The sequence below is a fragment of the Sceloporus occidentalis genome, unplaced genomic scaffold (assembly GCF_023333645.1).
Source record: "Sceloporus occidentalis isolate IW3139 unplaced genomic scaffold, rSceOcc1.0.p SCAF_2, whole genome shotgun sequence".
NCBI lineage: Eukaryota > Metazoa > Chordata > Lepidosauria > Squamata > Phrynosomatidae > Sceloporus > Sceloporus occidentalis.
In genome coordinates, this window is record NW_028316982.1 from 146,849,461 (window position 1) to 146,867,429 (window position 17,969).

The 17,969-nt window shown below is 39.9% G+C and overlaps 1 protein-coding gene across 4 annotated transcripts in view; it reads right to left on the reverse strand.

The window, feature by feature from the left end:
- Positions 1-991: 991 nt before the first annotated feature.
- MBNL2 (muscleblind like splicing regulator 2) overlaps positions 992-17,969 on the reverse strand; it is an 81,789-nt gene continuing 64,811 nt past the window's right edge. For 3 of the 4 annotated variants that reach the window (XM_089511156.1, XM_089511155.1, XM_089511158.1), the window contains one exon: positions 992-4,753. In XM_089511156.1, coding sequence (XP_089367282.1) covers positions 4,626-4,753 — 128 coding nt within the window. In that variant the 3' untranslated portion in view covers positions 992-4,625. The remainder of the gene's footprint in view (positions 4,754-17,969) is intronic. The other variant, XM_089511153.1, reaches the window with a different exon arrangement.

The window sequence follows — 17,969 nt, forward strand, 5'->3', positions numbered from 1 at the left end:
AAATAACTGTATTTCTCAGAATGGTGGATGTTTACTTGTATGAAATGGATCATAGAATTTATGGTTCTGAGGTCCAGAGAGCTAACAGGAAATGAAGTTAATTAAAATGTAATGACATTTAGGATTATTGGCACCATTTTATGTCTGAATGAGGTAAAAGCTCTCAATTCCTCTGTGTTTCACAGATATTGCTACTATTATGTTTTTTAAAAATTAAAACTTAAAGAAAACAAAACCAATATTCCCCCTCCATAAGGGAACCCCTATCTTGTTTGGCTCAATGGTGCTGAATCCGTTTGGGGCAGAGCACACAATTTTCTTACTGCTTCAACAGGCTGTTATAGACGTCATCGCTGACTTATGTGACCCTAAGGCAACTCTATCACAGGGGTTTCTTGGCAAGTTTCTTCAGAGGAGTTTGCCATTGCCATCCTCTAAGGCTCAGAGTGGCACTTTCCCAAGTCCACCGAGTGGGTTTACATTTCAGAGCCCGGATTCGAACCTTGGTTTCCAGAGTCCTGGTCCAATACCACACTGGTTTGCTTGACAACAATGGCAGAGATTATTTTTCTTGCCTGATCATCTGAAGAGGAAGGTCGGCCAGCCAATGTTAGGGGCACTCACAGACCATGCTGGATGAGTGCACACACATCACAGACTCCAGTGCTTAGAGGTTCTTTTGCTTGATGCAAACAGTATTATCACCTTTGGGACACTTTGAGACAGCTGCTTTCATAGCACCAAATTCTAAAGTAAAATGATTAGCTCCTTGGCATTGGGACTAACAGCCATCAGCATTGCGATCAGTCTGGCTAATGCAGCATGCCTTACCCATAGAGAGACTGTACTGTCTAGTATCACCCTAAATTCCAGTGTTTTCTTTAATGGAAAGATTCACTTTTCCACTTTTGCTGTTATAATCACTTTGCTTCTCAATAGATCACAACAAAGAAATAAGACTGAGGCATTAAAATCATTTTAAGATGCTTTTTTTTATTTCCATGGTTGCACATTGGGTAATTAAATAATATCTCAACAAACTCATAAATGGGTATTTAAACAGGCTGCTAAATAGTTACAGTACATAGAATAGAAGGGGTTTACTTAACTGTTAGCGAAAGTATGCAGTGTAAATGTCGCCACTGATCATTTTGTATGGGCAAATTAAGGTATTTTGGTGAAGTGCTCTTATAGAAAATACAGAGACATCTCAAGTAACTTGTAATTATGTCCCAGCGTCTGTACTTGCTGACTATATTGGCCCATTTCATGGTTGAGTCAAGGGGGTTATTAAAAATAAAAATAAAACCAATATAAGGTCCATTTACCATCATAAGACATTCTTTTTCCAAAATATAAATGAAGTTTGGCAAATAATATTTATACAGAAAAATAGTTTTAGATTTTCCCAAATTCAATGTACTCTACAAAATTACTCTATAATAAATAAAAACCCATGTACTTAATATCTTATATTTATGCTAATTGATAATCAATATTATTACAGATTTGAAGCAAGAGGCACAGAGATTAAACAAAGTGCAGCCGAGCATGGACAGAGTGAGAAGGGAGCAAGGACTGGGTAGTATGACTTTGCTTTTCTCAAGAAAATGCTATCCGAAGACGAATAGGCGCAAGACTATATTTGCAAGACCTCTGCTCTAGACAGCCTCACTGAACTGAAAAGGGGCAGACTGTCTTTGCAGGTGCAACTTAGAACTGGCATGCAGGTTCACACTGTTAGTTCGACAGATAGATACATTCTGGTAAAAACAAAGAATCTGGTTTGAGATTCAAGCCAAAGAAAGAAGCCAGAACAGCCAAGTGAGGCAAGCAAGAAACCAAAAAAAGGAAGCGACATTTGATTCAGATGCCCAAAGGGCTGAAATCAAGATACAGATCCAGGTACCTACTCCTATACACCCTGTTTGAAGAGAAGAATATCAGGGCAGGACAGGAAAGAAGGAAGGAGAGCAGATAGCTGGCTGGAGCACAAATAAAGGTAATTCAGTAGTGGCGTGAAGAAGGGCTGATAAGGCCTGCAAACAGAGAAGCAGGAGCAAAATAAAGTAAAGGTACAGAAATTAGTGGGTTGACGTGTTATTGGTAAGCTGTAAGAAAGCAGGTAATGGTTTCAGCCAGGGCGACTACATTCAAGAGTGGCCTGTGTGGTTTTCCTTTCTGCAGGTATGGCTTTCTCTGCCTGTACAACCTCTGTGACTCATGCTCTTAAACTGTGATACTCAAATCATTTATTCCAGCTTAGCCCCATTAAAATCAACAGAACTACTCTGGAACAAATAGCTTAAGGGTTCACATAAATATCTTTAACATGTAGGAACAGAACTCATATGCCAGTACAGCAGAACTCTCTTTTTTAAAAATATGTTCTCTTCTTTTTTTCAGGAGGAAAACTCAGGTAAGGTAATGAAAATTTGATCCTTAATGGATAGAAAATAATATTGGTGTGATTCTAATAAAATAATTGTTTAAACATAATATATTCACTAAAATGTTCTTTCTACACTTTAAATATTTAAACAACATATATAAATTGCCATTTAGTGTTGTCCAATAAACTATCAAATGTTTAAAATGGATCGTTTTTTAAAAAAAGAGCCAACAACTACAGATGTCAGTAAATGGCCATGTTACCAATCTAGTTATAGTGACTGAGAAAATTTACAAGTAAAAATAAAAAAGATACATACTCTTCACAAAATAAAACAAATGCAAGATTACAAACACTATGTTTACCATCAGTTTGAGGGCAGAGTGTTCTCCCCTTTAGGTGATCAATGCTAGTGTTTCAATATAAACAGATGAGACATTTGAAAAACAAGATTAACACTGAAAAATAATTCCATTAACAACAACAAAAATCAATTAGTGCTTCTGTTCTCTCAGAATAGGCAGTGCTGCCAAAGCTAAAAATTTTAAAATCAATCTGAAAAGGCTAAGTTAAAATACTGCAATCATTTATCATGTTCACATGGAAAAAACCAGATGTTTAAATTATACATATTTCCATAGGACAGCTGCTTTTTTGTTTTATAAACAATAATTTAAAAACCATGTACTTATGTGATCTATGTGCAACATATAAAATGTGAAATGTGACATATTTGGTACAATAGTGTAGGAAACAAATTTTAAAAACAAACCTCCTACATTAATCAAATGTATATAATTACTTTGTAAATCAACACAGTATTTAAAAAAGTAAACATTAAAATCTGTTTTGTCCATATATATGTATGTGTATATATAATATGTATATAGTTGTATTAAAGATATCTTCTTATTTCTGTGACATAAAATAAGCTTTTAAAGAAAAAGTTAAAAGAACTAGTTTCTTTCTCTGTGCTGTAATCCGGTTACAACTTCTTTAACCTGATTTTAAAAATACGGCAGCAATAACAATGGATTAAAATGAAGCTCTCTCTACATCCTGTTTAGTATTTTTCTCATCATTTAAATTAAAGTCACTTACCAGTTTTAACAATGACTGCATTCAGTTTGAGTTAAAACAGAATATCATGCTAATCTTTACCTACAGCCCCATTTCTTTAATTGGGAAGAAGTTATTTCATAGCAAGTTCTTTTTGGTAACCTGATTGTAAATCTGAACGTTTAATCACTTGCTGTATTTTCAATTATAGACCGCAGTGTCACTTAGTTTCAAGTCTGGTGTGGCAAAATTTAGGCACTTCTGCAAAGGCTTCTTTTAAAAAATATTCTCTCTCTCTCTCTTTGTAAAATAACATAGTCAAGACTTTAGGGTATGAAAGTCATACCGTGCAAAGGTTTAATTTAATTCTAGAATGCCATGATTCTGGTACAGCTTCTCCATACATGTCCAAAATCAGCTCATGCGCATCTCTGCAATTTGTGCTTTACCTTGGATCCTCTATTTGGAACTTTCAGATGGTGATGTGCAGGAATACCGGTTTCTGCTTTCACATCACCTCCTTTGTCTTGGCATCAACTGCCCAGTAGAGAAGTGAGCTTTTTTAGAGAGTACAAAATTGGCAAAGGGTTAAAAGTTAAATCTGCAGTTCATATGTATTGGCCAAGATCCAAAGACCTACCATGGTGTACCCAAGGTCTTACAGTCACCACTTTGATTTTGAGTTCCCACCCTTTCAGCAAGAAACTGTTTTGCCTTATCGCAAACTACTTTTGAAACTCTCCATCCTTTCAAAAAGTAATTCATCATGCAAAGTAGGTGGGGTTGCTGTTCGACTAATAAGCATCCAATGTGACCTTGTCCATGTGGAACTAATCATGTGGCTCTTTGGACCCTGGGTTTAGTGGCCAATGTACATCACTTATTGCTAACATTGAAAGATTCATAAATTTGTGAACCCTATATATGAATAGGACTAATTACATTAGCTATAATTATGGTGGTAATACGGTATTTCTAAGAAGTAAACGGTGTTGTAGAAAACTTTTAAAACTAAAATGTTACCCTTTTATGTCTTGAACCATCACAGCTGGCACCAGGTAGTTAACTAGATTAGTTTAGAGTATACTAAGCATACCATATTTAATATTCATATATGATATAGCAGCACTAGCTCTTTGTGTTTGTGATTTGTCCAGACGAACAAACTCTTTACTCAGCATGCAGTTTGTGGCAATTCTATTGAGGAAGAGACAGGGTAGTATGTACAGTAACAATGCTTTGCTGTTCTCAATGAGGCCTCTTGACATTCCATTCCAATCCGGTTGACTATTTCAGGATTATCTGTTAGAAGAAAAAAAAACCACTGTTGGATATGCTATTGGAATTTTTTCTCCACTTTTAATTGATACATCTTTCTTTTTTCTTACATTTGTGCTACCTCAAAATTTAAACACAAAGATTCATGTAAGATTTTTTTACCAACTAAAATTATATTGCATGCAAACAATTTACAGTACTAGTGTTCATTCATTTCAATTGGGGAAGGGGGAGTGTTGAAGAATTCCTTCATAGATTGTGCTTGTCAGATGGCTCCTAAGACATTTCTGTGCCCCTAATCCTTAGTTTACTTAACAGACACTAGTAAAGGTTGGCTACATTCAGATTATCCTCTCCGAATGACCCTAAAGTAGGATGTAGCCTAGAATACCTCTGTGCCATATAATTTCTTCTTTCATGTACACTTCTGTTTATAGCCATGGTCTGGCACTGGTATTCAAAAACAGGAAAGCTACACATATTAAAATCTAGGACTTCAGACTGGAGACTTGCTTCCACCATGTGAACAGTCATTCCCATTGTGCTCAATAAAAACTGCCTCCAAGTGTTTTGACAGAAATGAAATAGTAGTCTCTTATTTCATTGCACATGTGGCTAATGTAAGTACAGTAGGCTAGTAAAATTTGTTCGTAACTTCTATGCACCTATTTGCAAGGTCAACTAATTTATACTGATTTCAAGACAGATCTCTCAGTAATTTCCTGAAGTTTCATATTCAAAATTCTGCTAATTGTTTGCCAGTTACATTAAAGAATGTGCAATCTGTATGTACACCCCGAGAGACAGTGGACATCTAATTTGGGATAATCTAGGATGATCCAGGTTGATTTTCAACATTCTGTGTATAAGGTCTTAAGCATATACTGTCAACTAGGGAAGAGAAGATACTGTGTTAGCATAAGGCCTACCAGTCAATCCTAAATATAAATATAGGACTACATTTTTTTTCCTAGGGAGTGAAACAATATCCAATGCTAGACAACAGAATTGATTAGAACTCTAATAAAAACTCTAACTTTTTACCACTCACACTTCTACTACAAAGGTGCTACATTTTATATGACACAAAAGATTCAGTAATCTGAGAAAGATTATAACCCCAAAATAAAAATATATTTCTTATGCACTAGAAAAGGATTTATATTTTTGGATGAGAATTACCTTTATAAATAAACTATTGATATCCAAAACAAAAGTTAAAGTGCAGAATTGCAAATGCAGAATACAGTCATTCCTCCTTATTTGCGGGATAAGCATTCACAGATTTGATTATTCTAGGGGCCCATTCCCACTATGGTTTAAACAGGATCTTGTTGAATCACGATCTGGTTTAAACCACCATGGTCCCCACTTGGGAATCAATTTGGAACCAATTTGGCAAGGGGGGCCATAGTTTCCCCCAATGTAACCCATGTCAAAAAGATGCTGTGTTTTTTTACTTCTTTTTGGGCTGAATCGATTTATTTGAGAATAAATCAATTCAGCCCAGTGGGAACCCAGGGCGGATTCGAATCCACCCTGGCAGCCCGTCTCGGCCATGGCTCTCTCCCTCCTTCTGGCCATACCTCCTCCCTTCTTCCTCCTCTCATTTCTCCTTCCCTCCGCCGGCCTGCCTGCCTGCTGATGGCTTTGCGGGGCCCAGCAGTGGCAGCGGCTGTCAGGGCTAGGTGCTGGCCCTCTCCATTGGTCCTCCTCCTCCTCCTCTGTCTGATCCTTCTCCACTGCCCGACATCCTTCCTCTTCTCCGCCTTGGTAGGCCTACCTTAGGAGGCCAAGGAGGAAGGAGAGAGGCAAGCCGGGAGAACGGAGGCATGCATGCCGAGGCGGGTGGCGGAGAAGGCGTCCTCTGTCCTCCCGGCCTGCCTCTCTCCTTCCGCCGCAGCCTCCTTCCATGCAAATAACATGGGTGCCAAGAGACATTCTGGGGACATTAAGATATCTGTGGTTGCAGCCATCTCAACTGGCCCTTCCCTTCAGAGCACCAGGCCTTTTAAAAAGAAAAAGAAGATAATGATGAGGATGAGGATCCCCCCCAAAAAAAACCCAGAATGTCAGCATTAGTACTATTGGGCCCCGGCATCTGCTCAACCATGTTGGACCCCAACGCAAGGCTTGCTAGGTTAAATAAACCAACTATGAATCTGTAGAAGGGCTACTTTTTATCTACTTATTTACAATAGCATGAATTTAAATGTTCAGTACAAGTACTGTGATGGAATTAGTGCTCACAGATACTACTATAAATTGCAGAAAACTCCAGATACCTTCAGTTTCATCCTCATTTCTATCATTTGCCAAGAAAGGCTGGGAAATGGCCAAAATAATAATAATAATAATAATAATAATAATAATAATAATTTTTTATTTATATACCGCCCTGTGGCGCACCAATCCGGGCGGTTTACAACATTAAAATAACATACAGCATAAAAACAATATATTTCCCTCCCCCCTTAAAAAGTTATTAAACAACATATCTAATTTAAAACCACAATAACTAGTTAAAATAACAATAAATTAAACAAAATAATACCAACCAATAAACCACTGCAACTTCAGTTCTAAAGAAAAGGGGGCTTTGGAGACATTACTGAGGAGGGGGGAAATCCTGAGATCCTGAGGCCAGGATATTTCAGTCTGGGAAGGCCTGCCTGAAGAGATCCGTCTTGACAGCCTTTTTGAAGCTGTCCAAAGATGTTAATTGACGGATCTCATCCGGCAGGCCGTTCCAGAGCCTGGGGGCGACAACAGAGAAAGCCCTCTGGGAGGTCGCCGCAAGCCTCGATTTTTGAGGCTGCAACAAGTTCCTCCCAGAGGACCGGAGAGCGCGGGGAGGATTGTATGGGAAGAGGCGGTCTCTGAGATAGCTTGGACCCAAGCCATTTAGGGCTTTAAAGGTAATAACCAACACCTTGTACTGGGCCCGGAAACCAATAGGCAGCCAGTGGAGGGACCTCAAAACCGGAGTGATATGGTCCCTTCTGGATGTTCCTGACACAAGCCTGGCTGCCATGTTTTGAACCAGATGTAGTTTCCGAACCAGGCACAAGGGTAGCCCCATGTAGAGCGCATTACAGAAGTCAAGGCGATACCTAAAAGCAATTGTCCAAAAGCAATTACTAGCTCTTTTAGATATCTTCTTGAATGTTACACTTTTCTTTTCTTTTCTTTTTTTGGTTACACTTTTCATTTTAACAATATTAAAAGAGCTTCCCAATTTGAAGGAAATAGTGGGGTAAAAGGAAATTATTAATCCTACTAGAGTTATTCCTTCTCACCCTAAATAGCTTTCTGGTTTTTTCCTCATGTATTGCAATAAATTAAATGTTATGTTTACTGTTATAACAATATGAGAAGACACTATTAAGATACTTGGGAATGGAAGAAAATAAGATTGCATATGTACAGTATGGTGATGGATAAGAACGTGTTACAAGAAATGTTGGTGTTAGATAAAGACTAAAAAGAGCAACTGTCAATGTTCTAGTGTTGCACGTGGGATTGCATATTTAAGCTGGACTAATGGTGAATATTGATGTGGAAAAGCAATGGGCAACACAGGCTATAAAAAGAATGGGCTGTTTGTGTGTGCCTACATTTTCCACATTATGTTTGAGGATATTCACCACATTTTATTTATAACACAGGAAAATGCTTTATACATCATCAGACCATTGGTCCACCTAGCTCAGTCTGCTGCCACACTGCAGAAATGATGCAGTTTGATACCATTTTATATGTCATGGCCCCATCCTATGGAATCCTGAGATTTGGACTCTGAGGTGGAACCAGAGATCTCTGACAGAGGTGGCTAAATATCTCATGAAACTACAAATCCCAGAATTCCATAGCATTCAGACATGGCAGTTTAAGCAGTAACATTAATTCTGCAGTGTAGATACAGCCTCAATGTTGCTTTCTGCACATACTGGCAGCAGCTCAATATGTTTGTAGACAAGGGCCTTTCTCAGCCCTACCAGAAAATGCCAGGGATTTTTGCTCTTTCACTAATATTTAACATTTGTATAGCATGTGCAGGCACTGAAAGTGCTTTACACACATTATCCAGTTAAAATCCTTACCACAAATCTGTATGGTAAATCACTATTATTATCCTATAATCCCTTCAGATGGGATAACTGAAGTTCATCCCATCTATGACTGACATAGCTCACTGCTTCTCCTTTGTTTTCAATAATTTCACCCAGGTCTTGGTAATGTGATCATATATCAAAAGGCAAAAGTAAAAGGAATGTAATTTGGTCAATTATTCAAGGACCTTATTTGGCCTTTTTCTAAAATGTTAGTAACTGTAACTGTGGATATTTACTATTTACGATCACAAGCTGTTATTTGGAGCAATTGTGGAAGGAAAATATGAAGCAGAATTCACAGGACTGGATCCAAACTTGGTATAGGCAACTGAGGAGGCAGAAGTGGGTTTCCCTGGATCTATATCAGCCTTTCCAGCCTACTGAAAAATGTTACACAGAGGATTTGGTAGATCCTGCTTTTACTGGGATAAACTGGAGTACATTGCGGGGGGGGGGGGGGGGGAGAGTAATTGGAGAACACTCCAAAATCCCAGTGAGGACATCTTCTGTCTGTTGAGTTTTTCTAGTTATGGCAGACAGATCTTGGATTCAGAACCCACATTTTCTAGTTTTAATATACAACGATATACATGCACTCTGTATACTGACAAACAGTGTAAGCTCATACAAGCTGCCATTTTGATGTACATTTTCCTGGATCTAGACTAGGGGGCTGCATTGTTTCTCTGTTCAAAGTGCAATCCTATACATGTGTATTCAGAAGGAAGTCCAATTGTGTTCAGCCTTCTAAGACAGCAAATTTCATTCCCATGTAGCTTATACCAAAAGGACATTCTTCTTAATAATTAGTCCCCTTTCTTGTTATTTGAACGAGATGGTACAGATTATACTCTCTGAAGAAACGGCAAATGCATTTTCTCCATCATCTATGTGATATGCTTCAAATATTTGGCTATCACATCGGTTCTTAACTGTCTTTTCTCTTGATTAAACATACCCAGCCTCCTTCAAACTTTCCTTACAGATAATAAGGGAAAGCATCTATTTTCCTCACTAGGTTTGTCATCCTCTTCTGGACGCACCCATTTTTCAGTATCATTTATAAACTACCCACAACATAATATTCCAGGACAAAGCAAAGTTGAATAAAGTAACATCATTACCTCTTCTTAATGGGACACTATACTTAAGTTGATGAAGCCTAGAACTGCATTAGTATTTTAACAGATAAATAAAATCACTGAAATAGGGTGTCTAGAGTTTGGGGAATCAGTGTAATTGGTATGCCAATGATACAAAAATCTACACCCCCTATTTAGCTGTGATAAAAATGTGTTGTATTGACATATAACAGGGGAGCACATTAGTCCTACCCTCCCTTGTCTCTGGTTCCACTGCTTTTCTCACACAGAGAATGAGGAACTTTTGCATTCAACTTTGAACCAGGAAGACTAGGTTATGATTTCACCAGAACTGCATTTTGCACAACTCAGGTTATAGTGTGCCAACTACATCCTCTCATGCAAACATTGGATTGGGCCTCAGTGAAACATGAGTTAGATATATCCTGTTGAGACTGCATGGAGCAACTTTGAAAAGTGTTCAAAAACCTCAGCTTTTCCAAAGGGCTTTAAGCCAGACTGTTGACCAGGGCTGCTGACAGAAAGCTTATGACTCCCTTGTTATAGCAGTTTATGTATTTGCTATTGGTCTGTTTCCGGACACAGCTCAATGAGCTAGCTATGGCTTATAAAAGGTTACCTGAAAGAACGTATTTTCCCATACAGACTATTCAGGCTTTGAGATCATCAGGAAAGGTCCATCCCCTTGGTTCTGTCTCCTTCAGAGCCTAACCTTATGGAAAGACTGGTCTTTCTTACCACTCACTCAAAGGCTGTGGAACTCTCCTACCAAAGGAACACCCTATTTGGCACTTAAACAAACAAGGTTGCCATAAAAGGAGCTTTTAATCTAGGTGTGTTCTGCTTTTTGAACATTCATTTAAGTGCTTTTAAATGTATGTAAATATATATAAATATTTTAATGTATCTCTTCTATGCTGTTAATTTGTTCTTGTTTTATTTATTTTATTTCTTGCAAACGAATCCCACTGTTTTGTGAGTATCTAATAAATAAATAAAACATCATAGCAATATGATCTTGAATCCTGTTGAATCGTCCTTTTCATCACAGGTCATCTGCAAATGTGATGAACTTTCTCTTTGCCCGTTCATCTTCCATATTCATAAAGTGGGTGAAGAACAACGGGCCCAAGCCTGAGCCATACATCCCACACCCTTCATCACTGTCTTTCCAGGCTGACAAGGAGACACCGATGAACCCTCTTGTGATGTGGTTTTTCAACCAGCTACAAATCTGCCTAGTAGCATTGCCTGTCCTACAACTGACCAGCTTGTCAACAAAAATATTGAGGAGCTTTCTGTAAAAAGACTTGCAGAAATAAAAATATACTACTTCCACAGTATTAACCTTTAAGTTTCTGCTACTGCTTGCTACATTCATTTTCATCTGTGCAAAACAAAATACAACAATACAGCCTGAAAATTCTCTCCCAAATTAGTGGGATTAAAATCCTATTAGCTAAACGAGTTCCTTTTCATTACACAAATTACACAAACATTTCTAAACTTAAAATGGGACCTGTTCCTCTGTTAAAATCATTCACAATCTGAATATGAAGAATAAAAACCAAATCTATTCAATCCAAATTTACTATCAAATGTGGGTTTCCCTCCATACTCCTGAAAGTACGATACAGGGAAATACTATTTTTAATTATTAGCATAAGCAGGTGCAAAGTACCATTATTGAAAATCAAATGTCTTTACAAATACCTATGTGAAATCAAATTTTTACAAATGCATTTGGTGGGGCATGTTTCAAAGACACCAAGAAAATACAGATTTACAAAATATGTATCCATGAGTTTATTGACTATATACTGCAAACCTACTGAAAATATGTGTACACTTACCATTAAAAATAGGAAATTCAGAAGACAGTTAACTAGAATGAGGGTAACAGTGAATGCCTCTCTGTCTCTGTCCATAACCTTGCAGGAATATATTTTCATGGCCCTTAGATGTAGATTTTATATCATTTGGCTACCCTGTACCATGGGTCCCTCAATTAACCCCATAAGCAGGAATTTTATTTCCCACCTGAAAAGGAAGAGGAGGGCCATGGACCTGGCTACACCATGGACACTTGTCTGACAGTCTTCCTTGCTTCTTATGCAGCAGTCTAACCTTAACAGACTAGAAACAAAACCTACTCCAGCTATGAAGACTGTACATGTACAATAGAGTGACAATCTGGTATACTTTGGACAGAAATGTTGATCCTTACCTTTGATACATTCATTTCCAGCAGTGAAGGTTGAACATCCCCAAAGGAGTTGTTCCTTCCTCTTACTTCAGTAGTCAGGAATGGTACAACCCTTTCAGAGCCTCCCATAATAGGAGCAACCCCCCAAAAGGTCAGTGATTAGTAGAGCAAAACTTGCTCCAGGAAGAAAAAGAACAGAAAGGCTAATTATTATAATTATATACACTAACTCTGATACCAACCTAGGACTGCCATTGGATGATCATCTTTCACTACAGGAAATGAATGTATCATAGGCGTGTTACAGACTGCCCAAAAGCGGGTGGTCCGCCGCCGCCGTCATTAGCTGCGCCGAGAAGCCCCAACGGCCAGACTGCGAGGCTTCCCGGTGCATCTAAAAAGAAGCGCCGAAATGGCACTTCTTCTTGGCACCCGGAAGTGGCGCCGCGAGGCGCGAGGCGTGCACTTGCGGGATCATTTCCGCCGTGCTGCGTCCGGCGCTGTGCGTCCGAGATGTAAAGATGGCGGCGCCCATGTGGACGGGTGCCGCCATTTACTACACGCTCTGCACGTACTAGGAACAGGGCCAGTTAAGAAGGTAAGACCCTTCCTAACCCTAGCACACCCCTTTTTAACCCTAGTACATGCAGAGTGCGTACTAAATGGCGGTCTGTAACGCGCCATAGTTAATAGCAACGTTTTTATTCCCAGCAGTGAAAGGGAGCAACTTCCTGAGAAGGCATATACCAGATCTTCCCAACCAAGGGCAGAAAACTTCTGGCATCTCAAGAGAAATTGTTGCTTCACTATGTGTAAGAGTACTTCCATCTACTGAATGAGGCTTTGACAGTGGAATGGAAAAGTATCCAGCTTGTAGTATTTTACAAAGGTGGAAGCTGATTTCCACATGGCTGCCCTGCAACTGTCTACCAAGAAAAGTGGTGATGCTCTTGGTGGAATGGATGACAACCTTTCTGGGCAACTGCACCCCTAGTGACTCAAAACTGATTAAAACAGAAGTCTTGAGTCATCTGCTGAGTGAGGATACCAATACCTTTTTGCCCATAGATCATGACTCGAAGAAAATAGAGTCAGGCAATGTTTACTTATGCTTTTTAATTAAATAGAGATGTCTCTGGACATCAAAAGTATGCAGGATCTTTTCCAGTGGCTTGTTAGGAGGAGGGCAAAAGACTGGAAAGATTGTGAAGTCCAAGGCTTTCACAGCCAGAATTCATAGTTTTTTGTGGGTTTTTCAGGCTATGTAGCCATGTTCTGGAAGAATTTATTCCTGACATTTCACCAGCACCTGTGGCTGGCATGAATATTTTCTGAGTCCTGTGTAGGGAAGAATTCATTTTGAAAATAAAGGTAGGCTCCAGATGATGGAGTCTGTTCTGATGATGCAGAGTTCCTTCCTTGCTGGGAGAACACCCAACTCTGAGATCCTGTAGACAGAAGTAACAGCAGTTAAATTTTCTAAGATAGATATTTCAGTGGCACGTTGCATAGATGTTCAAAGGGGGAAACTGTAAATACTTCTAGGACTGTATGCAGGCCCCACAAAGGGAAGCAAAGGATCATAGGTAGAGAGATGAATGAAAGGTCTTTGAGGATTGCACATGTAGGGGTAGGAAGACAGTCTCTCTTCTGGGGGCGGGGGAATAGAAAGGAGATGGTTGCTGCAATCTGCTTCATATTTGGTCTCAATGTTCTGTAAAAGCACTCTTGCAAGAATTACAAGAATGGAACATAAATTCACTATTTTCATGTTTACACTATCTGTAGAAAACCTCTGAAGGTATACTCATAAATCCTATTGTTGAGACACATCTGGATGACATAATGGCATTCACCACCCCATTCCCTTAGCATGCTCCATTCAACTTCCACATGTGAATCTGGAGCCACTCAGGTCAGGATGGCTATTTCTCTCTGAGCTTGGAGGACCAGAGTGCAGGATGTGCCATTGAGTCTAGGGCCACAGATATGATCTTGGAGAATCAAGCTCTCTGCATTTCAGTTGGAGCTATGACAATTACATTGGCATCTTTCAATCTTATCTTAGTACCATGGGCAGCAATGGCATTACAGGTATGTTAGAGCATCTATCCTTTTAGCAACTTTAGACCTGTACCTTGACAGAAATCTTCTCACCTTGTTGTTTGTTGGTACTATAAAAAATGTCCATGTCCAGGGAGCCAAAACATTTGGAAGTCCTCTGGCTGGAGAGTCTGAGCCAGTCTGAATTCAGGCTGCCCTAAAATGTTCTGCCTCTTTGGACAGAAGGTGAGATTCTGCCCACTTTAGTAAGAGGGATTCCGTCCTATGAGAATGTGAGACCAAGTATTTCCTTGGTGATTTATGTGGGCAACTGTAGTTGTTTCTGTTGAGGACTGCCCGACCTTGCACTATGCTGGGAAAGGCTAGAGTAGCCAACTTCACTACTTTCCATTCCAACCAACTGATGATGTGAGATCCTTGGTTTCCATATGCCCTGTCCTGAGTCTTGGCTGCAGCAGGCTCCCCAGCAGCATAGCCTGGCATCTATTGTTACTTGGACTTTTGCTGCCTACCAGATGGCTAGGGATACCTACTATCAGAGAAAGAACCAAGCTACTGGGGGCACTCCTACTTTGCAACAAATCTTTTTAGTAATAGTTTCCTGTTGTAAGAAAAGAGAACCAGGGCAGTGATCTGGTATAGATTTGCAGTCTATGGCTGAGACAAAGAGGATTTAAAGATGTACTATGTGCATCCTTAAAGAGTATTTAAGGATATACGGTGTGTATCTGATTCTAAAGATAACTTAACTGAAGAGATGGGTTCTCTAATGGCCTCTGTTCACTCTGATAGCTATGACACTTTGCTCAGCTATATGATGATAGCAAACATCTCCTTTCTATCAACATGCTTGATCTACTGAGAAAGAACCAGATCACTCTCCCTAAGACTGATCTGAAGATCATGGAGAGAGAGGGAATGAAGCACCTTCTGTCTTTTAGTCCCTACTAAAGATAAACAGAATGGATGCAAATCACTGAGATATGGATAAATGTGAATTTGGACTTCTTCCAGGGAGCCATCAAGGCTATCATGATTTCTTGTGAATATACTTGGGGACTCATTAAAGGCCAAATAGAAGAGTCTTATATTACTAGTACTAGTTCATGTAGGCAAAGTGGAGAAGTTGCTTATGGGAATGGTGGAGCTGAGACATGGAAGTAAGTCCCCACTGAATCTAGAGAAGCTACAAAGTCCCTTAGTCAGAGAGGTTCCAATATAGGATGGAGTTTTTTTTTTTTTTTTTTGGGGGGGGGGGGGTCTCCATTGGAAATTTGCTTTTTCTGAGGAACTGAGTAATCCATTTCAGATTTAAAATGGTTCTCCATGAGTCATTTCTCTTGGATGCAAAGAAGAATACTGGTCAGGATCCCTTGTACCATTGAAAAGATGGCACTTTCTCTAGGGTTTCAGTTTGGAGCAGACAGTCAATTGCTTCCCTTAGAAGGTGATGTTTGTTTAGTTTCCTGGACTTCCAACGAATAATGAAAACAACTGTGAAGACTGTGAGTAAGAGCCATTAGGTTCCCTTTTCTTGGGGTGTTTAGCATACATTAATCCGAAGTTCCCATACATCCACAAAACATTGGAGCCTTCACCTTAGTGAAGGACTTCTGGCCCTTATGCTGAGGTCTAGAGGCAGAAGAGGATTGTGACCTGCCATAGTTCTGGGAGGGTTGATGCCTAACTTTGTACCTACAGATACCACTGGGTCTATAGCAGTGGTTCCCAACCTGTGGGTTGGGACCCCTTTGGGGGTTGAATGACCCTTTCACAGGGGTTGCCTAAGGCCATCGGAAAACACATATTTGCATGTAGCAATGAAAATAATTGTATGGCTGGGGGTCACCACAACATGAGGAACTGTATTAAAGGGTCACGGCATTAGGAAGGTTCCTCATGTTGTGGTGACCCCCAGCCATACAATTATTTTCATTGCTACATGCAAATATGTGTTTTCCGATGGCCTTAGGCAACCCCTGTGAAAGGGTCATTCAACACCTTATTTTTTAGGCTTCTCTCCCCCCCCCCCCGCCTTTTTTTCAGGAAGATGAGATTTCCTTTTCTTTCTTTCTATAAAGACAGGCCCCATGGAATCTTCAAACATTTTAGTACCTAGAAAAGGTGCAAACATTAGGTTCGCCTTGGAACATGAATCTACATTCCAATCTGTGGACCAAATTTGCCTTCTTACCAGCACAGATACATCCCAGTTGTTGGAACTATGATGAATGGCATCCAGGCTGCATTTGCTGTAATGGGAGACTTTTAGTTCTTTATAAATTCCATGTGTAAGTTTAACATTGTTGCCATAAACCTCCTCCAATAACTCCTTTGTCTATGAAAGGAAATCTCTAGCCATGATGGATATTGAGGCAGAAGCCCTTAGTGCCAGGGACGAGGCTTCATACAATTCTTTAAGAACACTGGCCTTCTTGATAGTGTCGTCTGCATCCTTGGTGTAATAGAATGAAGAGATTAAGGCAGACACCAGAGCATTCGCAGGAGGAACGTATACTTTAGTCATGACATTTGAGGGAAGATTATAACATTTCTTTACACATCCTTGGTATGGCCTGTTGGTGGCTAACTTGTTCCATTCCTCCCTAACTATATATATGAAGTCTTTTGGGAAAGGTAAAATCTCAAGGGGGCACTACCATGGAAAAGCACTCTCTAGTATCCTGGGACTGTTGTGGCTTTGAGGGGAAGCTAAGACCTAGATTGTCTTTTTCAGTACGGTGTTAGTCCTCTGGCTGGAAGAGGCGAATGGAAATAGAAAGAGAGAAAACTGCTGAAGCGCTATCCTCTTCAAGATTCAAAAGCTCTCTCTCCTCCACATTTGGGAAAGGTAAGAAGAAAACTGTCTAGATTATCCCCTTTGGACAAGTGTATTACTCTGGGGCCCTTACAAGGCTTAGATTTTTTTTGTTTTTTGAGCTTCTTTGCAAATGGATTGTCTTTGGGAAGGAAAGCCTTAGCATCAAACTTGAAAAAATATGCTCTATGACAGTCAAGCTGGCCTCCATGTCATCTGGTGGGAATTCTGGAGTGGGCCAGAAGGTTGGTGCAAGACATTTTTCACACCTTTAAGCATCTCCTCCAGTTGCAGGAACAGCTGATGATGCAGGAAGATAACATGCCTGCCCAGTCCTGGGTCCTTCAAATAAGACATGGCTGGTTGCAGCTGAAGCAGGTGAACTGGTAGAGGCAATGGATTAGGAGGCAAGAGCCTGAAGCCACACCATGACCTGGAGCAACTTTGCTATGATGACAGGAGAAGGGTATCGAACAGTACTCAGAGTAGTTTCCAATTGTCACCTCTTGTTTTGTGCTAGTAATCTGTGCTGTAAGGAAGCTGCAAGAAGGATTTTCCCTCACCAATCTGAGGCAACCTGAGGGCACCCTGAATTGATTGCCCATTGCATCACCTCTAATCCAGTCCTTAGCTTGATACTACTATAGTACAGAAGGACTGGAGAGGGAGTCCCTGACATTCCAGGGTATCCTACTCAGCATATAAGGAGTGGGATATTCCTGGCTGAAAACGGTTCTCTCTGCTGGGGGAAAAAATAGGAAGCTCATATCTGACAGAAGGACGGAAGAAATGGGGAAAGGCGGAAAGATGAAGGGTTTTTTTACACACATATGCTTTTTCATGAAAAGGAGGGAAAGAATGTGGAGCTAAGAGCAACATAAGTTAATGGAGTGATAAGAAGGAATGAGACTGACCTTTTCAGGGTTGTTTTCCC